This window comes from Tupaia chinensis, unplaced genomic scaffold, assembly GCF_000334495.1.
Source record: "Tupaia chinensis unplaced genomic scaffold, TupChi_1.0 Scaffold000315_1, whole genome shotgun sequence".
Taxonomy (NCBI): domain Eukaryota; kingdom Metazoa; phylum Chordata; class Mammalia; order Scandentia; family Tupaiidae; genus Tupaia; species Tupaia belangeri.
The window spans coordinates 798,314-820,023 of NW_006159808.1; the positions used below are offsets into that span (position 1 = coordinate 798,314).

Below are 21,710 nucleotides of genomic sequence, written 5' to 3' on the forward strand. Positions count from 1 at the left end.
CACATTAGGGAATACGCTTTCTAAAAGAGCAAAGTTTTGGGGCAGGCAGGTGGCATGGTGGTTAAAGGCGCTGGATTCCCACATGGTTGACCACAGTCGAGGCCCTGACGTGGCAGCTTGCTTTCTCACTTTCTCTTTCACTCTCTCTCTGGTCAAATGAAAAAAATAATAACAAATGGAGGTAAATAAATAAACAAATATTTTTTAAAAAAGCAAAAAGAAACAAAGTTTGTTTTGTTTTAAATTTGCCTCAGGGTACATGCACTCACAAGACAGAGAATGAATGCACCGCCCACGGTGGGTGGCCATGCTGCAGTCCCTCCTCCATCTCTCCCTCTCGTTGGGATTCTGGGGACAGACACATGCACACGTGCCGGTGTTTCTCAAGCTGCCTGGTCCTGGACACCGAGCAGGCTGTCGGCTCCGTGGGCTCCAGCCGCCTTACCACCACGCCATGGGCTAGTCAAGGAGTGTACTTTTTTTTTTTTGGAGAGATTTTTCGCTACAGGGCACGTGAGCTCGCCAGACAGACAGAGAGAGACATAGAGACAGAAAGCAAGAAATCACCCCCCAGGGGGGATGGTCACACCTCAATCCCTTCTCCTCCATTCTCCTCTCGGGATCTTGGGCACGTACACACACGCGCCCGGTGTGAGTTTTAAGCCACCAGGTCCGGGACGCAAACCCCGGTGGACTATGTGGGAGTCCAGCGACATAGCCATTACGCTAACTGCTGGTTCCCTTTTTTTTTTTTTTTTTTTTTTTTGAGAGTGAGGTTTCTGTTATAGGGCGCGTGCGCTCACCAGACAGAGACAGAGAGATAGAAAGCGAGAAATCACCCCCCCCCCAGGGGGATGGCCACGTCACAATCCCTTCTCCTCCATTCTCCTCTTGGGATCTTGGACACACACGCACACGTGCCCAGTGTGAGTTTAAGCCACCGGGTCCGGGACTCGAACCGCGGTTGACTACGTGGGAGTCCAGCAACATATCCATTATGCTAACTGCTGGTCCCAGGGAGTGTACTTTTTAGCTCACCATCAGTTCAGTGTGTTTCCCATGCCAGAAATCTAGAAGGCCTCCTTAGACCCTCCTCTTCCTTCAGTCACCCAGCTCTGGCCGGTCAGCCTTGCCTCCTCTCCAGAATCCCTCCCTGCCCAGCATTCCCAGCTCCCATGCTGCAGTGTCCTGCTGCTCCTCTCTGCATCGGGTCCACCCTTCCCGGCACGTGATGGTCAGCTTTCCCACGCGCGGTTCTGGTCCCGCCATGCTCCTTACCTTTCACAGGTGCATCATGGGTGTTCTACAAGCCCTTGCACACTCACCTCCCCCCCTTTCCTCACCCATCTCCTAATTCTCAGAGCATCACATCAACTTTCAATTCCTTATCCCCAGTGTCCTTGCACTCTGGATGGATGCGCTTCCACCCGCTGGGCACGGAGTTAGCCATCTGCTCAATAACTACTCAGCCTGCAGACCTGGTTCGACCACCAGCTTTTGTCCCACTCTCCTCTCTGTGCCCCTGACCTGTTCGTAGAGAGCCGGGTGCCCCCCTTGTGTGTTCTCTTGAACTCCTGTGCATTCCAGAATAGAAACATCTAAGGGCAGGGGTTTGTCTTACTTTTGATTCGCACAGCCCCTGGTGACTTTGCGGGATGAATAAGTAAACGGTATCTGAGGAAGGTGCTGCTAATTAAGGTGTGTGTAACTGAGCAAGTTCATTCACTTCTCTGGATTTTATTTTTGCTATAAAAATGAAAGGGTTGGACAAATCAGCATCTGCCTTTAGAATTACTTGGGATTTTTGGTGCTTCGTCATCAGGACCTTTCCCCACTGCTCTCATCTAATCCATGATTAGACTTTGTGCATTTTGAAGCTCTGTTAGTAGGTGCATACATGAGACCATTATGTCCTTGAGGAATTGACTCTCTTGTAATTTATTTATTTATTTATTTATTTGGAGAGGTTTTTGGTATAGGGCATGTGCGCTTGCCAGAAAGAGACAGACAGACAGAAAGCGAGAAATCACCCTTTGGGGGGATGACCACACCACAATTCCTTTTCCTCCATTCTCCTCTCGGGATCTTGGGCACACACGCACACGTGCCCAGCGTGAGTTTAAGCCATTGAGTCTAGGACTCGAACCATGGTCAACTACCGGGGAGTCCAGTGAGATAGCCATTATGCTAACTGCTGGTCCCTTGACTCTCTTGTTACTATGAAATTCTCCCCCTTTGTTCTGGGTAATATTTCTTCTCCTGAATTCTACTTTACCTGATATTTTAATATAACCTGCTTCCTTACAATGAAACATTTGAGTATAACTAGCACATGTTCCTTTCTTACACTTTTCAGCTATCAGGGTCTTTAAGAAGGAAGCATGAGGCCGATAGGTGGTAGGGTACTTAAGATGCTGGGCTCCCACGTGGCCAATTGCAGTTCAAGTCCTGAGTCTGACAGCTTGCCTTCTCACTTTCTCTGTTTAAAATAATAAATAAATAAAATTAAATTAATAATTCTTTAAAGAAAAGGAGAAAGTGCAACTCTCAGGAAAAGCATATACAATTACTCTTGAACAACAGGTTTGACCTGTGGGGAATCTACCTATACAGAGATTATTTTTTCAATAAATATGTCGGAAGATAACAGCACTGCAAATGCATTTCCTCTTGTGATTTTCTTGGTTACATTTTCTTTAATCTAGTTTATTTTATTGGAAGAATACAGTATACAAAAATAGGTGTTAATTGGCTGTTTATGTTCTCAGTAAGGGGACTAGTCCGTAAGTAAGCTATGAGTAGTTAAGTTTAGAGGACCCGAAAGTTATGTATAACTTCTCACCTGTGTGAGGTTTGGAGACCTGAATTCCCATGTAGTTCAAGGATCCGCTTGTACATGGATCCAGCTTTTCATCTAGTCTGACCATCTCTGTGTTTTATAAATGAGTTTAGTATGTTTCCATTTATTGTATTTATATATTGGGTTTAAGTCTCGTATACTGATAATTGGTATCTATTTGTGCCTTCCTTTCTTAATTTTCCTTTCTTGCCATCCTTTGAATAAATTAGATTTAGTGTCTTTTATTCCTTTTTTCTAAAGTTTTTATCATAGGGTGTGTGCACCCTATGATAGCATGCTTTAAAGCATACCTACTGGTTAATTTTTAAATTCTCTCAGCACTTGTTTCTTTGAAAATGTTAATTTTACCTTTACTTTTAAAAGATATATTTGCTGAATGTAGAATTCTCTACTGATTTTTTCTTTTTAAAAAATGTATTTTTTCTTTTAAAAAAATGTATATTTAAAAAAATGTATTAATTTCTTCCCAGAGAAAGAGAGAGAGGAAGAGGGGGAGAGAGAGAGAGAGTAACCCCCAACAGCAGGGGTCCTCATGCAGTGATCCACCCTCAGCCTCGGCCAGCCAGGATCACAGGCATGCACACCTGCCTGGAGTACACAGGGACATCCCAGGACCTGAACCTGGGACCTTCCCATGTGGGCCCAGCATTGTGGAACATTATCTTATCACTGCACCACTGCTGCTGGCCCTTGTTGTTGTTGTTAGAGAGATTTTTGCTATAGGGCACATGTGTTCTACTGGAGAGACAGAGAGACAGAAAGCAAGAAACACCCCCTGGGAGGATGGCCATGCCTCAGTTCCTTCTCCCCTGGGGATTCTGAGAACATACACACACTCGTGTGCCTGGTGTGAGTTTCAAGCCTCTGGGTCGGGGACCTGACTGTGGTTGACCACATGGGAGCCCAGCGACGTAACCTTTATGCCCTCTGCTGTCCTGCTTTCTTTCTTTCAGTATTTTAAAGGTGCCTTCCCATTGCCTTCCAGCTTGTAATGTTTCTGATGAGAAGTCTGCTGTCACACCTGTCACTGTTCCCCGTGTGTGATTTGTACTTTCTTATTCATTGCTGCCTTTATGATTTAGTGTTAGTTTCAATGGGTTGACTACAATATGTCTAAGCAGAGTTGTATTTATCTTGATCCAACATGGGGATCTTGAGATTCTCAGGTCTTCAGATTGATTTTCTTAATCACATTTGAAAAATTCTTTACTATTATTTCTTCAAAATCTGCTTCTATCTTCTTTTTCTTGGATTCTAAATTTTCTTTTTTTTTTGGAGAGGTTTTCACTATAGGGCATGTGCGCTCGCCAGACAGACAGAGAGAGACATAGAGACAGAAAGCGAGAAATCACCCCCCAGAGGGGATGGTCACGCCGCAATTCCTTCTCCTCCATTCTCCTCTTGGGATCTTGGGCACGCACGCACACGCGCCCGGCATGAGTTTTAAGCCACCGGGTCCGGGACGCGAACCGCAGTCGACTATGTGGGAATCCAGCAACATAGCCATTACGCTAACTGCTGGTTCCCTTGGATTCTAAATTAAAAGTACATGAGACTGCTTAATATATTGTCTCATAGGCCTCTGAAGCTGTCTACTTTTTTCTGCATTTTTTCCTCTTTGCTTTAGATTGGATTTTTAAATTGATGTTTTAGTTCATTGATCCTTTCTTCTATAATGTTCAATATGCTGATAAGTCCACCTGGTAATATTTTATATCAGTTCTAGAGTTTGCATTTGGTTCTTTTTTTTTTTTTTTTTTTTTTTTTTGAGAGAGAGAGATTTTTGCTGTCAGGTGTATGCGCTCACTGGAGAGACAGAGACAGAGAGACACAAAACGAGAAATCACCCCACTCCCCGGAGGGGGGATGGCTACACCACAACCTCTTCTCCTCCTCCATTCTCTTGGGATTGTGGGTACGCATGCCTAGCATGAATTTTAAGCCACCAGGTCTGGGACTCGAACCATGATTGACTGTGGGAGTCCAGAGATGTAACCTTCATGATGCCATCTGCTGGTCCCAGCATTTGGTTCTTTTCTTTTCTTTTCTTTTCTCTTCTTTTCTTTTCTAAGAGAGATTTTTGCTATAGGGCGTGTGCACTTGCCAAAGAGACAGAAAGTGAGAAATTGCCCCCCAGTGGAGAGGGCCCCACCACAGTTCCCTCTCCTCCATTCTCCTCTGGGGATTTGGGGTAAGCACACACATGTGCCAGGCGTGAGTTTTAAGCCACTGGGACCACATGGGAGTCGACTAACCATTATGCCATCTGCTGGTCTTGCCAGCCTTTGTTTCTTTAAATATAAAAAATTGCGTTCCTCTTCTGAAATTCTTTATCTGACCACTCATTTTATCCATCTTTCTTTACACTATTGAATAGTTTGTTGTCAGCTGTTTTGAAGCCATTGGTTACTAATACCATGATTTTTATCATTTAATAATTTTTTATCATATTTTCTTTTACAGACTTTAGCATTTTTTTATTATATATTGTAGATATTACATTGTGGCTAATCTTCATATTTTTATGCTTCCTTTTTTCCTAAAGAATTATTTTATTTACCTTTACTTATCATTACTATTTTCCAGTTTGACCAGATAGAGACAGAGAGAGAGGGAAAGTGAGAAAGCAAGCCATCAGATCCAGGACTTGAACTACAGTCAGCCATGTGGGAGTCCAGCACCTGTGAACCGCCGTGCCACCTACTGGCCCCGAGAATCTTCATATTTATCTTCCACTCAAGAATGTTGAGTTTCATTATAACAGGAAACTAATTTACTTGTGATCACCTCGTTTCTTCACAAGGGTTTAAAGTAGCCCCAAAGGACATGTCCCTGACTCACATTGCTTGGGCTTTCTGAATTCACAGTAGAGTGCTCCGGATGATCAGCCAGTTACAGGTGACTGCCCGTGTGTCCTCGGTAGTCTCCATTCAGCTCCTAGATCCTGAGCTGCCGTTTTCTAGCAGGCTCCGGAAGGTCTTGTCCTGTACTGGCACAGCTAAGGATTTGGCCAGTGACCAGAAGTGACTCCCGTGCAGACTTCTGAGACTCTGTAAATCCTCTCTCTGACCGCCTGCCTTGTGAAAATGCTGCGCCACTTCCTCCTGTCCGGAGTCGGACGTCTCCTCTGTCTGAGACTAAGGGTGAGCTTGGCACTCACCTCAGCAAACAGCCCTGAGATGTCTGTTGTCTTAGTTACTGCTTTAGTATTTGTATAGTTTTACAGTTGCCTATGGCAAGGGGAAAGTTCTAGTAGCTTAAATCTGTCATGATTAAAACTGGAGGTCAGGTGGCATGGTGGTTAAGGTGCTGGACTCCCACGTGGCTGACTACGGTGTGAATCCTGGGCCTGGTGGCTTGCTTTCTCGCTTTCTCTCTCTCTGGTCAAATTAAAATAATAAAAATATAGTATTAATAAATAAAATTCAATAAATAATTCTTTACAACAATAAATAAACTAGAGAACATTTTGACAATTCCAAAATTACAACGCTTCTTACAATTAATGCAGTATGGGACCAGCAATTAGTGTAATGGCTATGTCGCTGGACTCCCACATAGTCAACTGCTGTTTGAGTCCCAGACCCGGAGGCTTAAACTCACACCGGGTGCATGTGCGTGCGTGCCCAAGATCCCAAGAGGAGAGTGGAGGAGAAGGGATTGCGGCCTGGCCATCCCCCCAGGGGGTGATTTCTCACTTTCTGTCTCTCTGTCTCTCTGTCTGTCTGGCAAGCGCACGCATCCTATAGCAAAAACCTCTCCAAAAAAGAAAAAAAAAAAACAATTAATGCAGTATTATTTAAAGATATTTAGTGTTTACCAATTTGGCAGCACAGATATACAAAACTTCCATCTTTACTTTTAGGCACTTGCATTCATTTAAGATTATGTTTACGAGGTACAATTAAAATTCAGTAGGCTAAAATGTGTCAAGTGTTAAGATCACCAGTGGTATAGACACTGTACAGGTTAATAGGATTCAGAACAACAGCAGAAGATTTCCTGAAGTTGATTTAAGTAGGTCCTTGAAGAGTGGGTACTATCTAGGTAGGAAGGAAGGCATTTCGGTATGTAGGGCGTCCTGTGCACAAAATACATGGTGGAAATGAGTGAGGTATTTGGGGACGGTCACACTGCCTCCAACAGAGCCTTAAGGCTGTTTGGGACAATAGAGTTGGTGATGCCTTTAATATGCTTATAACGTAATGTGATCTAATGGAATAATAATACAACATGCCGAGAGTGGAGGTGTGTGGGCTTTGTAAGTAACATGGCAATATTATGAGAGCTACTCGGGGAGGGTGAGCATGGCCGTGAGCATGGCCGTAAGGACAGGCGTTACTGTCCTCAGGGTGAGGCAGTAAAGGTCTGAACGTAAAGATAAAGGTCTCACAGACAGATGTGACACAAGTGGGGAGGAGGGGCAGACATGGGAAACAGCTTCAATTAAAAACCTGGGGCCAGCAGGTGATGTGGTGGTTAAGACGCTGGACTCCCATATGGCCAACTACTGTTCGAGTCCTGGACCAGGCAGCTTGGAAATCATGCCAGGCTCATGTGCACGTGTGCCCAAAATTCCAAAAGGGAGAATGGAGAAGGATTGCGACATGGCTGTTCCCCGGGTGTGGTGGGGGGAGATTTCTCACTTTCCTTCCCTCTGTCTCTCTTTCCAGTGAGTGCACACACCCAAAGCCAAAAACCTAAAAACAAAACCAAAAAAAAAAACCAGAAATTAATTTTTAACTGGTTGTGCATGAAAGTGGTATGTTGGCAGGAGTTGGGAAATCGGGAATGGGTCTCTTTGCAGCAGGCATGATTAATTTGGCTTAGGCATCAGGAATGATTAATTTGGCTTAGATAGAAAAGAGCCAAAAAGACTTAAAACACTGTGAGTTTGTTTTATGGTAGTATTGCTGAAAGCTATAGCCATGATTCACTGGTATTTGCACTTTGGAAGCTTTGACGATTCTGTTTACCTCTGATGGACTTGTTTCTTTTGTTCTGTTGGAAATTGAATAAGCCACAGTGTAAAAACAAGCACACAGGGGGCCCTGACTAGGACCCTAACAGAGGAAGTAAGATTGCGGAGGACTAAGCCAACTAACCTGTGCCCTGCATACCCTTCAATCCCCATGACATGCACTGTGTTGCACTATTTTCACCTGTTTGTTTTCCGATTTACTAAATTGTTGCACTGGTTAGTTTTTGCTACATAAAAAAGTTACCACAAGCAAATAAAAACACAGACATACATTCATTCCTTCTAAGTCTAAGGGCTGTCTAGGTTGTCTGGGCTGGCCTGGCTCAGCTAACCTCTAAAGTCTTTCTGCTTCTCAGCTGGTGCTGTTTGGTCCAGGGGAGCTTCAGCTAGGAGGCGCCCTCTGCTCCACATGGTCTCTGCAGCAGGCTAGCCCAGGCTTGTTTGGCTGTGTTCCCGAGAGGGCAGAATGGTCATTGCAAGACATCTTGAAACCTAGCCTGAGAGCTCACGTTTCCACCTCCTTCTACTGGTCAGAGCAAGTCGCAGGCCTGCTGAGATTCAAGGCATGGAGAAATAGATTTTTTTCCTTTTGTTGGGTGGATAATAGAAAATTCCCAGCCATTGTTTTCAGTCTCCTACAGCTGTCAGCTCTGTAATACAGGGACTGTAATCGCTCTTGTGCTCTTTGGTGTCTTGGGTAACTAACAGTAGACTTAAGTATTTGTTAATGAATGACTAAGTTGATGAAGGAAGGAAAGCATTCAGGTAGCATTTCAACATATTTTAGTTGTAAATATTTGTATACACACTTTTATCATGCTATCAGTGAATATGATATCTTCTATAGATACGTTTCAAAGAGAATTTTTTTTAATGCCAGAGGATGTGTGTGCATGCAGAGAGAAAGCGAGAGAGAGAGAGAAAATACCACTCAGTGGGGCCTGGCCACGCAGCGATCCCCTTTCCTCCTGTCAGGGTCCTGGGTACGTGCTCCTCATGTATTTTTCAAGCTCCTGAGGCTGAGGTTGGTCAGCCATGGGGGATCTGGCTCCATCTACACCGTATTTAACCACTGCACTATGGGGCCCAAGAATCTCTCTCTTTTCCTTCTAGCCCTTGAAACTGACCAAGGTAAATATTAAAGCAAACAAACAAACAAAACAACAGCAACTGTCACTAGAGTTCACATTCTTACCTGCCCCTCTGAGTGCCTTGTGAAGGGCTCACTGCGTTTTGAGTGCGGTCCGAGTCCACGCTCTGCCTTTTGACTGTGCTTGGGTAGACGAGCCCTCACCGGGGCCCTCCGAGCAATGTTGCTGCCCTGAACTAACTGACGCTGCAGTCCAGGGGGAAGATAGCACCTGCCGCGTAGACAAGCAGGATGGCCGATGGCGGTGGAGTTGCGTTGGCCAGCCTCACTCAAGCAGCCTGAGTAAACAGCTTTGCGCGCTCAGCCTCGGTTCTCCTACCTGGGGCCGCGCTGCACAGGACTGGTGTGAGCGTTAAGGGGCGTGTGCCGCAGTTGCTGGAGTTCCTGCCTCAGAGACAGTTCATAAAGCTTCTGTCCGTCTCCACGTGAGGGAACTGTCAGGACGCCCTGGCCTCTCCAGGTCTGGTCCTCAGCTTTCTCGCCGTTGAGGGTTACCGAGAGCCTGCCCTGCACAGCACAGGGTGGTCAGCAGCGGGGAGACTGTGCACACTAGATCCAGTAGGACCACCACCCACGGTCAGGAACACAGACAGAAATGCCTCCAGGCTGGGCCATCGTCCCTGGGGCCCAGACGCAAACATTTCACCCAGCAGTGAACGGAACCATTTAGGGAGGGACTGTGACAGTGCTCCTATAAATGCTGGATGAAAAACAAAACACTTCATTCTTCTCAGAACACCCCAAACTTTTCTGGGTCTAGTACTCTCCCTGTAATTTATCATAATATATTGTTTGTTACGCTGTTTAATAAATGGCTCCCATGTGCCATGTGTCACTGTGCTGTGACAGCGTGTGAATTAACTAGCTGCATGCTGTCTGTGGATCTGCCACCCCACCCTGTCAGACTGGTGTCCCACTGTGGACAGGGACTCCTCCGTGCCAGCTCTGAGCAGGCTGTTTCTGTCTTTCCTGGGTAGCTCTTCCACATGGTCGTTGGTCACGTGACACTCAGACGAAACAGTGTGGATATGGACGTAAAAGGCATGTAAAAGCACGAAAAACGAGTTTATGTAAATCTAAATATGGGACCAGCCCTGTAGCTCAGTGGTAAAGCTCTGTGCAGAGAGAGCTGGAACCCATGACCAGCTGCAGTTCAAGTCCTGGCCTTCACGGCTTGAAAAATATGCCAAGAGAGTGTATAAGAGTACCCAGAATTTTTTGTTTGTTTGTTTTTAAGAGATGTTTGCCATAGGGTGTGTGTGCTCACTAGAGAGACAGAGACAGAAAGTTAAAAAATTACCTCTCCAGGGGAGATGGCCACGCCACAATCCCTTCTCCTCTATTCTCTTCTTGGGATTTTGGGCACGCACACACATGCTCCTGGCATGAGTTTCAAGCTACCACGTCTGGGACTCAAACCATGCTTGACTACTTGGGAGTCCAGTGACATAACTATAATGCTATCTGGTCCACCCAGAATTTTGAAGGGATGAGGAAGTGGAGGGAAAAGGATTGTGACATGACCACACCCCATTGGGAGGTTGGTATCTCTCTCTCTCTCTCTCTCTGCTTTTTCTCTCTGACAAGCTCACACATCTAAACTCTTGGCAAGCACAAGATGTGATCTTTATTGGGTCATGAAATAATGGGTTCAGAGAAAGTGTTTTGTTTGTTTTTGTTTTAAAAAATCTGAAAAATAGGAGGGGTGTATTTTCTTACACTGGACAATGGTCCAAAAGTAAGTATCTGTGCTCCCCAGTTACGAGGACGGGAGCACCCTCAAGTCCATCCTTAATGGTTTAATGCTGTGCTTTGACGTTCATCCAGCCGTCTCGCTACCTCCACCGAGAAGCCTGGTGCTGGGCTTTGGGCTCTGTGGGGTATTGCCCCAGGTGTGCAGAAAGGCACCACTAGCCGGCCATGGAGCTCAGTCACATGGAGACCTAAGCCAGTCGTTTTCTTGCGGAAAACACAAACGGTGACTGGATATTTTACTTGTGGCTGGCTAGCTGCACTTCCTGTTTCTCAGTTTTCCTAAACACTTCGCCATGGCGGAGAGAGTTGGGAGCAATCGGCTCCATGGTCTCCCCGGTCCACTCGGTTTCTCCCTTTCTGTTTCAGGGTCCTTCCTCAAAAGCACAGAACTGAGCGAAGGAAAAGGGAAGGGGGCGGCTGGGGTTTTCCCTGGTCTGTCCTAGTCCTTCGGTTCCACAGGCTTAGCTGATATTTCAACATCATAGAAATAAAACCTGCTTTTACAGAGAATGCAAATATTACTCTATGATTCATCCTTTCCAAATGAGTCTTGGTTTCTTTAAACACTTTATTTAAAGTTATGAACTCACGCTGACATCACCCTGGAGTCACCGTGACCTCAGCTCTTCACAGTGAGTGTGACTGGCTTGCCAAGGCCATAGTGGCCAGACTTAGCCATTGTCCAGGTGTCACTCCGGCTGCTGTTGGGTTTTTAGAACGGTGGTCTTTTAGCACACATTGGCGCATGAATCACAGGCAGAACATTGGACAGAAGACTGTCTAATCTGGCTTATCTGTGCCCGTAACTTAGAGATTTTCATTAAGGGTTCAGCTCCATAGTGAGCGTGCTGATAACCCTGCATCAGCCCTAATCAAGTGCAAGTTCAGTTTTTAGCATGCGGGTGAGGGCTGCTCTTTGTCAAGCCCTCACATGTAAAGGCCTGAGGCACCGTCCACAGGTTGGAATATATGTCAGGGTGACGGGGGTCTGAATGGGTCCTGCCACTTTCACAAGTCAACAGTCTCACCTCCGCCTTTGAAAACCAGAAGCTAAGATGGTTTAAGGAGATTCAGAAGAACAGCTCCAATTAATGGAAAGCTTAACAAAAAAAAAACAAAAGAGTTTTAATATTTTCCTTGGAAGTTTGAGCTCCCATGACATTCTAAGGATACAGATTTTCATATGGATTGTCTTACTGACATGATTAGGACTGTATTTCAGTGTCACATATTTGATGAGTAGCATATAACTAAAACTATGCTAATGATTATATAATGTAGATATACATGTATAAGTTCATATAAAAATTATTTAAGGTAGATATCAAGGAACTTCAAAAAGTTCATGGCAAAATGGAATTAAAAGTATGAGCTTTTTTTGATTTTTGTTTTGTTAGAGAGATTTTTTTTAATAGGGCCCATGTGCTCACCAGAGGGGGAGAGAGAGACACGGAGAAAGAAAGTGAGAAATCACTTCTCATGGGGGAGGGCCACGCCACAATCCCTTCTCCTCCATTCTCCTCTTGGGATTTTGGGCACACACGCTTATGTGCTTGGTGTGAGTTTTAAGCTGCCGGGTCCAGGACTCAAACTGTCGTCAACTACATGCAAGTCCAGCAACATAACTATTATGCCATCTGCTGGTCCCAAAAGTATGAGTTTATTTTAAGGCAAAAAATTTTGACATCTATGGATAATTTTTCATAATACTCATTTTCCCTGAAGGGTTGAAGACCCCCTCATGTGTAGGTTTGGCATCCCTAATCTGAAAATCCCAAATCTGAAAAGCCCCCAGACCTGAAACTTTTATTAGAGCACCAATACGCGTTCGGGAGTGGAGTTTCCCTCGTGGTGTTACCCGGTCACTCACCAGGGGCTCTAGCAGGTGGGAGTTTCAGTGGGAGGCAGGTTCCTCTTTGCAGGCACTTATGCTTGCTGAGTGTCAGGTGACGTCACTGGGGTGAGGCCCACCTGGCTTAGCAGAGACATGAGCATCTGTGGGTTAGAGAGACCTTTGCCCCTTCCCTACGGGTCTGCATTCCCTGGGCTGCTCAGCCGCTTGGTGGGAGGAGGCAGGGCTTCTCCACAGCTGGGTTTTATCCAGTGGCAAAGGGAAAAACAAAACATGGGGCGAACATGTCGAGGCCTTAAGCCTGGACCTGGAAGTGGCACCCAACCATTGTGACGTGCCATCGGCGAGTGATCGGCCCAATGGCCACGTGGAACTCCCAGAAGTGTGGGCTGTCCTCCAGATAAAGTCACGTTCCTGGCGTAGACCCTGTTTCTGTGAGAAGGCGAGACCAAGTCCTGATGGACAGCTGACATTTTCAGGGCAGTCTCCAGTGCCCCTGGGTGTTTTATAGACTTCATGAAAAAAGAGAAACCTTGCCTCAAGAATTAATTTCTGTCTTGATTCTTTTTTTTTTTTTTTTGCATGATAGACAGTGTACGCACTTGTGAGTAGCTGAGAGAGACAAGCATTCTCAACAGAGGCTCCTCACGGTGTGACCCCGGGTCCCCAGGTCCTCAGATTCAGGTGCTCACGCACATGGCTAGCACGTGACCAGGCCCACCTGGCCATCCAAACCGCAGGCAGCCGTGTAGCTTCCAGCCGGCGGCCACTTGAGCTGTTACTGTACTGCAGTGGCCGGGCCCCCTCCCCTTTTTAATTTTCTTGTTTTAATGTCGCGATGCTAAAATTTGATAGAAATTTTAAAAACTAACCAATGCTCAAAAGAATAAGGATATTGCTTAAGCAAACAAATCCCAGACGATGTGTGATTTATCTTTTATCTGACCATGTGGCCTTTCTTCACTTTTATCAGGGCCTCTAGGTGACAGAAGATTGTCAGGGCCTGCTGTGTCAGTAGCTGGCTGGAGCTGATTAAATCTGGGACCTGTGGCCTTCGTAATAAGCCCTGACTCTAATTTCTGTATTTTTAAATTGCATGTCCAGTGACATAGTTCCTACACCACTTTGACAATGGCAGGAAAATGGGCTGCTTCAGTGAGACTCAGCAGAGGACAGGGCACGATCCCCTGCAGCTGCTCAACCAGAGTGGCTTGTCAAAAACCAGGACAGCTCCAGGACCCTCCTGGGGTTCATGAAGAGCTGGAAAGTAAAGTTCCTAAAGAGCAAAGCCTGGAAACCCTTGGCGTTTAGAGGATAATGGAAAGAAAGGGTCTCTCAGAATCTACATCCACGTTTTTATGTAGAGGCTGACTCCCAGAAGGCTCCGACTGCACATGTGGTAATCGCTTGGCCGTGCAGTCACCCTGCTGTCAGATTTAGGTAGCAGAGGGGAACTATGCCACGGCGCCCTTCTGCAGTCCTTAAAAAGATGATATTTGTGGGATCAGCAGGTGGCATGGTGGTTAAGGCGCTGGACGCTCCCACATGGTCGACCAGGGTTCGAGTCCTGGACCTGGTGGCTTGCTTTCTTACCTTCTCTCTCTCTGTGTATGTCTCTCTCTGGTCAAATTAAAAATATGTCAATGAATTTTTTAAAATGACAATATTTGTATCTCATTGGAATGATGCAGTTTACCCCTGCGTGAATTCCGAATTCTGTGGTGATAGAATGTTTGAGATAACTCCAGTGTTTCAGTTTTGTTTTGTTTTGTTTTAATACACAGCTCCAGAATGGCAGAAGACGACCCATATTTGGGCGGGCACGAACAAGTAAGTGTTGCAGTCTCACTGATCATTTTATGTGTATTCAAACTTCAAAATATGCAGAGATAACATGAGCAATTCATGTCAAGAAAATTCCAAATGTGTAATAAAAATGTATTTTAATCATTATTTTCAGTTTCCCTGTCCCTCCACGTAAGATTGGGAGGACATGTCACATCAAATGAGTCACCTAAACTCTGTTGTCACACATATGATTGTGTAAAATTTGTAGAGGGCTAGGCCAGCCCCACCGAACAGTGGTTAAGTGCTGCTCATTGAGAACCAGAATCCACATGGCTGACAGTGGCCTGAATCCTGGCCCTGGAGGCTCGCAAAACATGTCAAGTGAGTGGTCGTGCATGCCCAAGGTCCTGATGAGAAGGAGAAGAGGAGCAAAAGGGATTGTGGAATGACCATGCCCTGTTGGGGAATGTCTTTTCTCTCTCTCTCTCTCTCTCTCTCTCTGTGTGTGTGTGTGTGTGTGTGTGTGTGTATTTACATATACATTGTATATGTGCGTACGTATGTTGTTTCCTAATAAGGTCACATTTATAGGTACTAGGGATTAGGATTTAATATCTTTCTGGAGGGAACACTGTTCTTTCTGTTCACTAAGCCCCTCACAATATTTATTAAAAAACAAGAATGCTAGCCTCATACTCCCTGGGGTGTTGATGCCGGGGTAATGGTGTGCTTGGAGCAATCTGCAGTTCATTATTATTAGGTTGTTGGGAAAATCAAGGCGTATTTTTCCATGCAAAAATGTGTCCTGTCTTTCTCAACAAACTCATTATTTCTATTAGCAGTTAGGAAGGGGTAGCAGTGCCTTTTTTTTTTTTTTCTCCTAGCTTTCTCCTTTGAAAACTTTCAAGCCTCTAGAAGTGTTACAGCAGTTGAACAGATCTGCGTTGGTTACTAGCCTTTAGCTTCTTTCTTCTCTGTTTCTCTTCCTCTCTCTCTCTCTCTCCAGGACTATTTGAAAGCCCTTTTCAAACTCTAGGGTATTTGTAATGATTTTAAGAAGTATTTCGTACATGGAGGAAGTATTTCATACACAGAATAAGGAACACATAGACTCTCATCACAGCGAGCTGCCATTCTGATAGGAGGGGCCAGGTGATAACTGCGGTCGAGGAGTCTACACAGAGGGGACAGAAATGTCGCAGGGGTCATTAGCTGGCACTGGGGGAGAGCAGAGTTAAGGGGGGGCGTCTGCAGGAGCTGAGATGGGAGAGAGGTTCTGTGCTGGGCCAGATGAGGCCAGGGAGCACCAGGTACCGACACCATGGTCCACGGTTCAGGACCCTTTCACATTTGAATCTTTGTGGCCGCCATCTAAAACCATGGCTTTTCCAAAACGCATGCCAAAAATCAGTCAGAAAAAGAAAATAAAAAGTGAAATGCTTTTTAAGGGATCTCTTATTGCTTCTATCAATAAAAAGACTTGGATAGCATTCATTCCTGTTGGTGTGAGAACTGATGAGTAGGCATTTTTGGTTTTCTCCTTTTAATCGCAGATGCTCCTTTCCGATTTTCGTATAGGAATGGCGGTGCAGGGTAGATTTAGGAACGGTTTCTTTGCCTGTGAGAGACTGACTCATTATCGAACCTTTGGTTTTGCCTTTCACTTTTGTTATGCTCTGACAACTGGAGGCAAGCTCGCCAGCACAAGTTGTCTCTTGTGGGTTGACACCATGCCCTCCTGTCCCTACACAGGACACGCGATCAGCAGAGATGGCCCTCATGCCACGCGAGTCTGCCCTGCTGAGAGCACTCCTTCCCAGAGTTTCCTTACTGGGCCCCGTTGCCACGTGCAGCCGCAGGGTCCAGGCAGGTTCTGATAGAGCCGTTTTTGAGGGTAGAGATCCTTGAGGTTTTTGGTTTTTTATTTTCCTTTGTCTTAACTCATGGTTTGTACTTCCTGAAGTTTCCCTGTCTTGGGTGAAATGGCCTCAGTGTTTTAGGATGTTCTGAAATCTGTCCTCCGCCCTGACTATGAGCAGTGCAAGCCGCAGCGCAGCACAGCGTCTCTGGTCTGGTCGAGAGTGGGGTGTTCGTCTCTCCTACGCGGGGCGCTGGGCCCCCTCTGAGTAGTCCCGTGGCCACCTGCAGGACCCTGGGGTGGGTTTCCCATGCTGCCATCGCTTCTGCTGAGACTGGTGACGACTCCCCGTAATGAGGTGGGGCTCACGCTCATGGAACTTGCTCTTCATCCCCGACTTCCCTTTGAGCAGACAGTGAATGGCACTGCTGAGCGGCCTCTGTCTGGTTTTTACTGTTGTTGCCAGAGGACACAGGCGCATGGCAGAGACAGAGAGGCAGAGAACACATCCCCAGCGGGGCTTGGTCACACCACTGTCCTTTTCCTCCATTACTCTGTCCTCTGGGGACTTGGGGTGTGCATACACGCACCTGGCTGGGCTGGGATGCAGGTGCAGTCGGCCCTCTGGGACATGGCTCCCCGTGCACAGTCTCTGTATTCAAACACCGAAAAAAAGTCGCTGTGTTCAAACTCCGCTGTTCCTTACTCTTGATTTAACTAGATATTTTAGGTACCCCAAATTATCAGCAATTTACTTATAAGGACAAGGAACAAGTTGTAATACTACTTTTTAAAAAAAAATACCGGTTCCAGAGTCACCTGGTGACATGGTAGTTAAGGCTGCTGTGCAGTTCAGGTCCTGGGCTCAGCAGCTTGAAAAACATGCTGTGTGTGTGTGTGTGTGTGTGTGTGTACATGCCCAAAATTCCAAAAGGAGAATATAGGAGAAATGATTGTGGCAAGTCATCTCCATTGGGAAAATGCTTCCTCATTTTTTTTCTCTCTCTCTTTCTCTTCCTCTCTCTCTCTCTCTCTCTCTCTCTGTTGAGCACATGTACCCTAAGCAAAAACAAAACAAGCAAACACACACAGTTTCAGCACACTCACTGACTAGCTTATTATGAAAAGTGAAGGTTTCTGCACTGTTCATAGACATTTCATACATGATTTTTTTTCAGGCTAAAATAAATAGGAAATTCAGAAATATAAATTTCTAAATGAACTAAGTAGGAAAAAATGTTCTTTTGGGAAAAGTAACTGATAGTGATTTAACAAGCTAATTTGCATCAGCATCCATGGCCTGCCCCCATATTTGTGCTCTGTTAGTACTGTACCTAATTACAACACACTTGTGGCATGAAACAACTCACATTTGTCTTCCTGCAGTCTGGGGTCGGGAGTCTAAATTCAAGGTGTCGGCAGGGCCGCATCCCTCTTGAGGACTCTCCGGCTGACAGAGCCACCTGCCTGGGCTGTGACTCCCGCATCACACCAGCTTCTTGCTTCTAGCATCATACCTCCTGCACTCACTGACTTCCTGAACCCTTACCAGGCCCACATGATAGTTCCCTCATCTTAATATCCTGACTTAATGACGTATGCGAAGTCTCCTTTGCTTTATGAAGTAGCATTTACAGGTTGAGGGCATCTCTGGAGGGGCGTGATGCAGCCTAGCACACCCGCCAGGTTTTAGGAGTTTACATTGTGCTAGGAAAATACAGGCAAAAAACCCGAGTGCACTCAGCGCTCAGTCGTCTGCTCCTTAGAGTGTAAGTTGTGTTTTTTCATCATTCTATAAATTCCTCTAGAGCTGCTCTCAGTAATTCTTTCAGGCCTTGGAATTACGTGACTACATTAGAGATATATTTACCATAAGAGAGAGAGAAATTTCTAGGATTATATTCTTATGTTTATACTTCAAAGACGACCAACTTGCAATTACTCATTCAGTAAACATTGATTAAGTCTCCACTCTGCGATAAGCATTCCCTTAGTGGGCCCTGAAGACAGTGAGCAAGCTACACCAGGTCCTTGCCTCGGGATTTATGGCTGGGTTATTCTCTCCGGTCCTTTTGTTATTTAAATATAGTCAAATCCTATCATAAGTTCCATACATGTGAGAACTTAACTAAGTCTCATGAAAGTCTTTAAAATCCTAATTTATGGGTAGCTCAGTGGCCTGGTGGTTAAGGCAGCCAGATCCCACATGGCCAACTGTGTGGTTTGAGTCCTGGATCCCGCACTTGAAAAACACACTGAGTACATGTGTGTGCATGCCCCAAATCCCCACAGGGTTGGAGAAATGGAGAAGTGATCGAGACATGACCACACCGCATTGGAGAGGTGCTTTTCCCCTTTCCCTCTCTCTCTAGCAAGAAAACAAAATCTTGATTTCAAAATTTTTCAGGTTTTCATTTTTGGGTTTAGTTTGCATTCTTATAAAGTTTTACATATTTCAACTTCACATTTTTAATATAATTTTTAAAAAATAATGTTTATAAGATTTCTCTTTTCTTCCTTAGATGTTTCCCTTGGATCCTTTGAACCCTTTGCATCCCACAATATTTAATCCAGAATTATTTCAACCAGAGATGCCGCTGGCGACGGGTAAGGGAACTCATCCTTGCTGGTTGTTTTGCTTTCACATTTTTTAAAATCCATAATTGTATTAACAGTCTCTTCTAGAAATCCAGGGTTGTACTTAGATAAGAAATGGTAATTTATGTTTTAAAAACCAGCTTTTCAACATACTTTCTGAAATATGCTTGTGTGACATGACGTTTTGCTTCAGTGACCCCCTGCACGTCTGGCTGGTTGCTAACGTCTGCTGGGGCTGCTCTGAAGGAATTTCTTTACTCAATAAAAGGATTTTCCTTTTTACCCAATCTTAACTATTTCTGGACTCTTTTTAATGTCTATCTCCCTTGTCCCAGACTCATATAAGGTGTTTTTAACTCCTCAGTTCTGCTTCACGACGTGTATCTGCATGCCTGTGTGGGCCAGCAGTGCACCAGGCCCTGGGGAGATGAGTACAGATACTGTAAAAATCATCGCAGTAAGAAAAGCACCTTTTAAAAAGCATTTAGCTTTTTACTTGGACCAGTTGCATAGATTTCACAGTAATCCTTTCTTCTGACATGACTGTATTCATCATCTCCATGCACAAATCATTTAATCTCATGCAAGTAATCAAAAATCTACGCATGGGGCCAGCAGGTGACATGGTGGGTAAGGCACTGGACTCACACATGGCCAACTGAGATTCAAGTCCCAGACCTGGCCGCTGACTTTCTCACTGTCTCTCTCTCTCTTTCTCTGGTCAAATTTAAATAATAATGTAATAAATTAAATTATTCTTTTTTTTCTTTTTGGAGAGGTTTTTTATTATAGGCGCGTGCGCTCACCAGACAGACAGAGACAGAAAGTGAGAAATCACCCCCCTTGGGGGGGATGGCCACACCGCAATCCCTTCTCCTCCATTCTCTTCTTGAGATCTTGGGCACACACACATACACACCCGGCGTGAGTTTTAAGCCACCTGGTCCGGAACATGAACCGCGGTCGACTACGTGGGAGTCCAGCAACATAGCCATTACGCTAACTGCTGGTCCCTAAATTAAATAATTCTTTAAAAAGAATCTACTCATCTAGTCTCTTTCTTTCTTGATTGATTTGTATGTAAACTTGGTGTGGTGGCTCTTTTTTATGTCCTGTATCTCTCCTGTCCCATCGCCCAAGGGACTAACCATGTGCCCAGTCTGTGTGAGTGAATTAGCAGTTGGACGGTTGGCCCCTGCACAGCACTGGTTTCAGCTGCATGGGTGTAACTTAAACGCAGGTAGTTTTCAGTAAATATATTGGAAAGTACAATACTGTAAATGTAGTTTTTCTATGCTTTTCTTAATATTTTTCCCTTTATTTTGCTTTATTATAATAATACAGCATATGACAATACATATAACATCCAAACTGTGTGTTAATCAGTTGCTTATGTTAGCAGCAATGCTTCTGGTCAATAGTAGCCTCTTACTAGTTTTTTTGGTTTTTTAATTTTAATTTTTTGGCATGATAGGATGTCCATGTGTGAGACAGAGAAAGAGAGGCATCCCGACAGGTCTCATCACACTGTGATCCCCTTTCCTCAGCACTCCAGCTCGTCGGGATCTTCACTGTGTGTTTTCTAGTGTGTTTTCAGACCAACCAGGGGATCTGAACCTGTGGTCGGCCTAGTGGCTATTACCTCTACTCTCCAGTACACTAGACCATGCCACTTAGGTTGGCCAGGTTCTAGGGGAGTCAAAGCTTATGGTGTGGATATTCAGCTGCGCAGGGCAGGTCGGCCCTCCTAATCTCCATAGTGATTTATTCAGGGCCCATTTGGTTTTTTTGTTTTGTTTTTGTTTTTTTTAAAGAATTATTTTATTTAACTTTATTTATTATTATTTTCCAGTTTGATAAGAGACAGAGAACGAGAGAGAGAGAGAAAGTGAGAAAGCAAGCCACCAGGTCCAGGACTTGAACCACAGCCAGCCATATGGGAGTCTAGTGCCTTCAACCACCATGCCACCTGCTGGCCCCTCAGGGGCCCATTTGTATGTGACAGAGTTTGGTAATCATTGAAGTGGACACCAGCTATTTCACTGGGTCGTTGGAAAAGCCATGATGTATTTTTCTATGTTTTTCTATGCAAAAATGTGCATGAGTTTTCCACCGGAGCCAATGTTTACCATGGATTTGTTTGTTTTCAATGGGAGACTTTGTTCCCTTTGTATGTCTCCGGGGTGGGGCTCTGTAAGTGAAATGTTCTCTAAAGACCAAAGGAGCCTAGAGAAGAAAGAATGAGGCAGACAAGTCCAGCTTGTCCGTCAAGAGCTTGCGAGAAGTGCAGGCTCGTGTGGCCACAAGATGAGGTCACCTCTGCACCCTTCCCTGCAAAGGCATAAGCTCACGTAGCTCGTACGGGGCCGTCAGTGGGGAGTCCGTGCAGGAAGGGCATTCGAGAGTGTCGAGAGGTTTGGGATGTCCCTCCCACATCTGGACTTTCACCGGGGTGTGCCATTCCTGTCAGAGGATGAGGATGTAGGTGTGTCCCCTACAATAGTTCAGACTACATCTGAACCTTGGGAAGGTTGCCAAGGAGCCTAGGATCCAATATCAGTCAGGATGGTGAATGAGCTTCAAGATGGAGTCACCTTGGTTCCAGCACAGTGCCGCCGTGTTTAAAATTATTATGCTTATGCTGGCATGCACTTTTCAGAGTTTAGGTCAAATTATTTTCTGTCTGTCTTCAGTATTTCCAGGAGGTCCTGGGAGGGGGAGAAAAGAAATCTGTTGTTTTTTTTATTATTATTATTATTTTAAGTTTCTTTCTTTCCTGAAAAAGAGAGGGAGAGAGGGATGCAGACACCCTGGACAGGGTCTTCCTGACATGATTCCCCCAAGCCCCACAGCCAACCAGGATCATGG

At 45.2% G+C, this 21,710-nt stretch overlaps 1 protein-coding gene across 1 annotated transcript in view; it reads left to right on the top strand.

The window, feature by feature from the left end:
* NFKB1 (nuclear factor kappa B subunit 1) overlaps positions 1-21,710 on the top strand; it is a 124,575-nt gene that overhangs the window by 7,233 nt on the left and 95,632 nt on the right. The window contains exons 2-3 of the mRNA XM_027772931.1: positions 14,383-14,428; positions 18,767-18,851. Of these exons, the coding sequence (XP_027628732.1) occupies positions 14,390-14,428; positions 18,767-18,851 (124 nt within the window). The 5' untranslated portion in view covers positions 14,383-14,389. The remainder of the gene's footprint in view (positions 1-14,382; positions 14,429-18,766; positions 18,852-21,710) is intronic.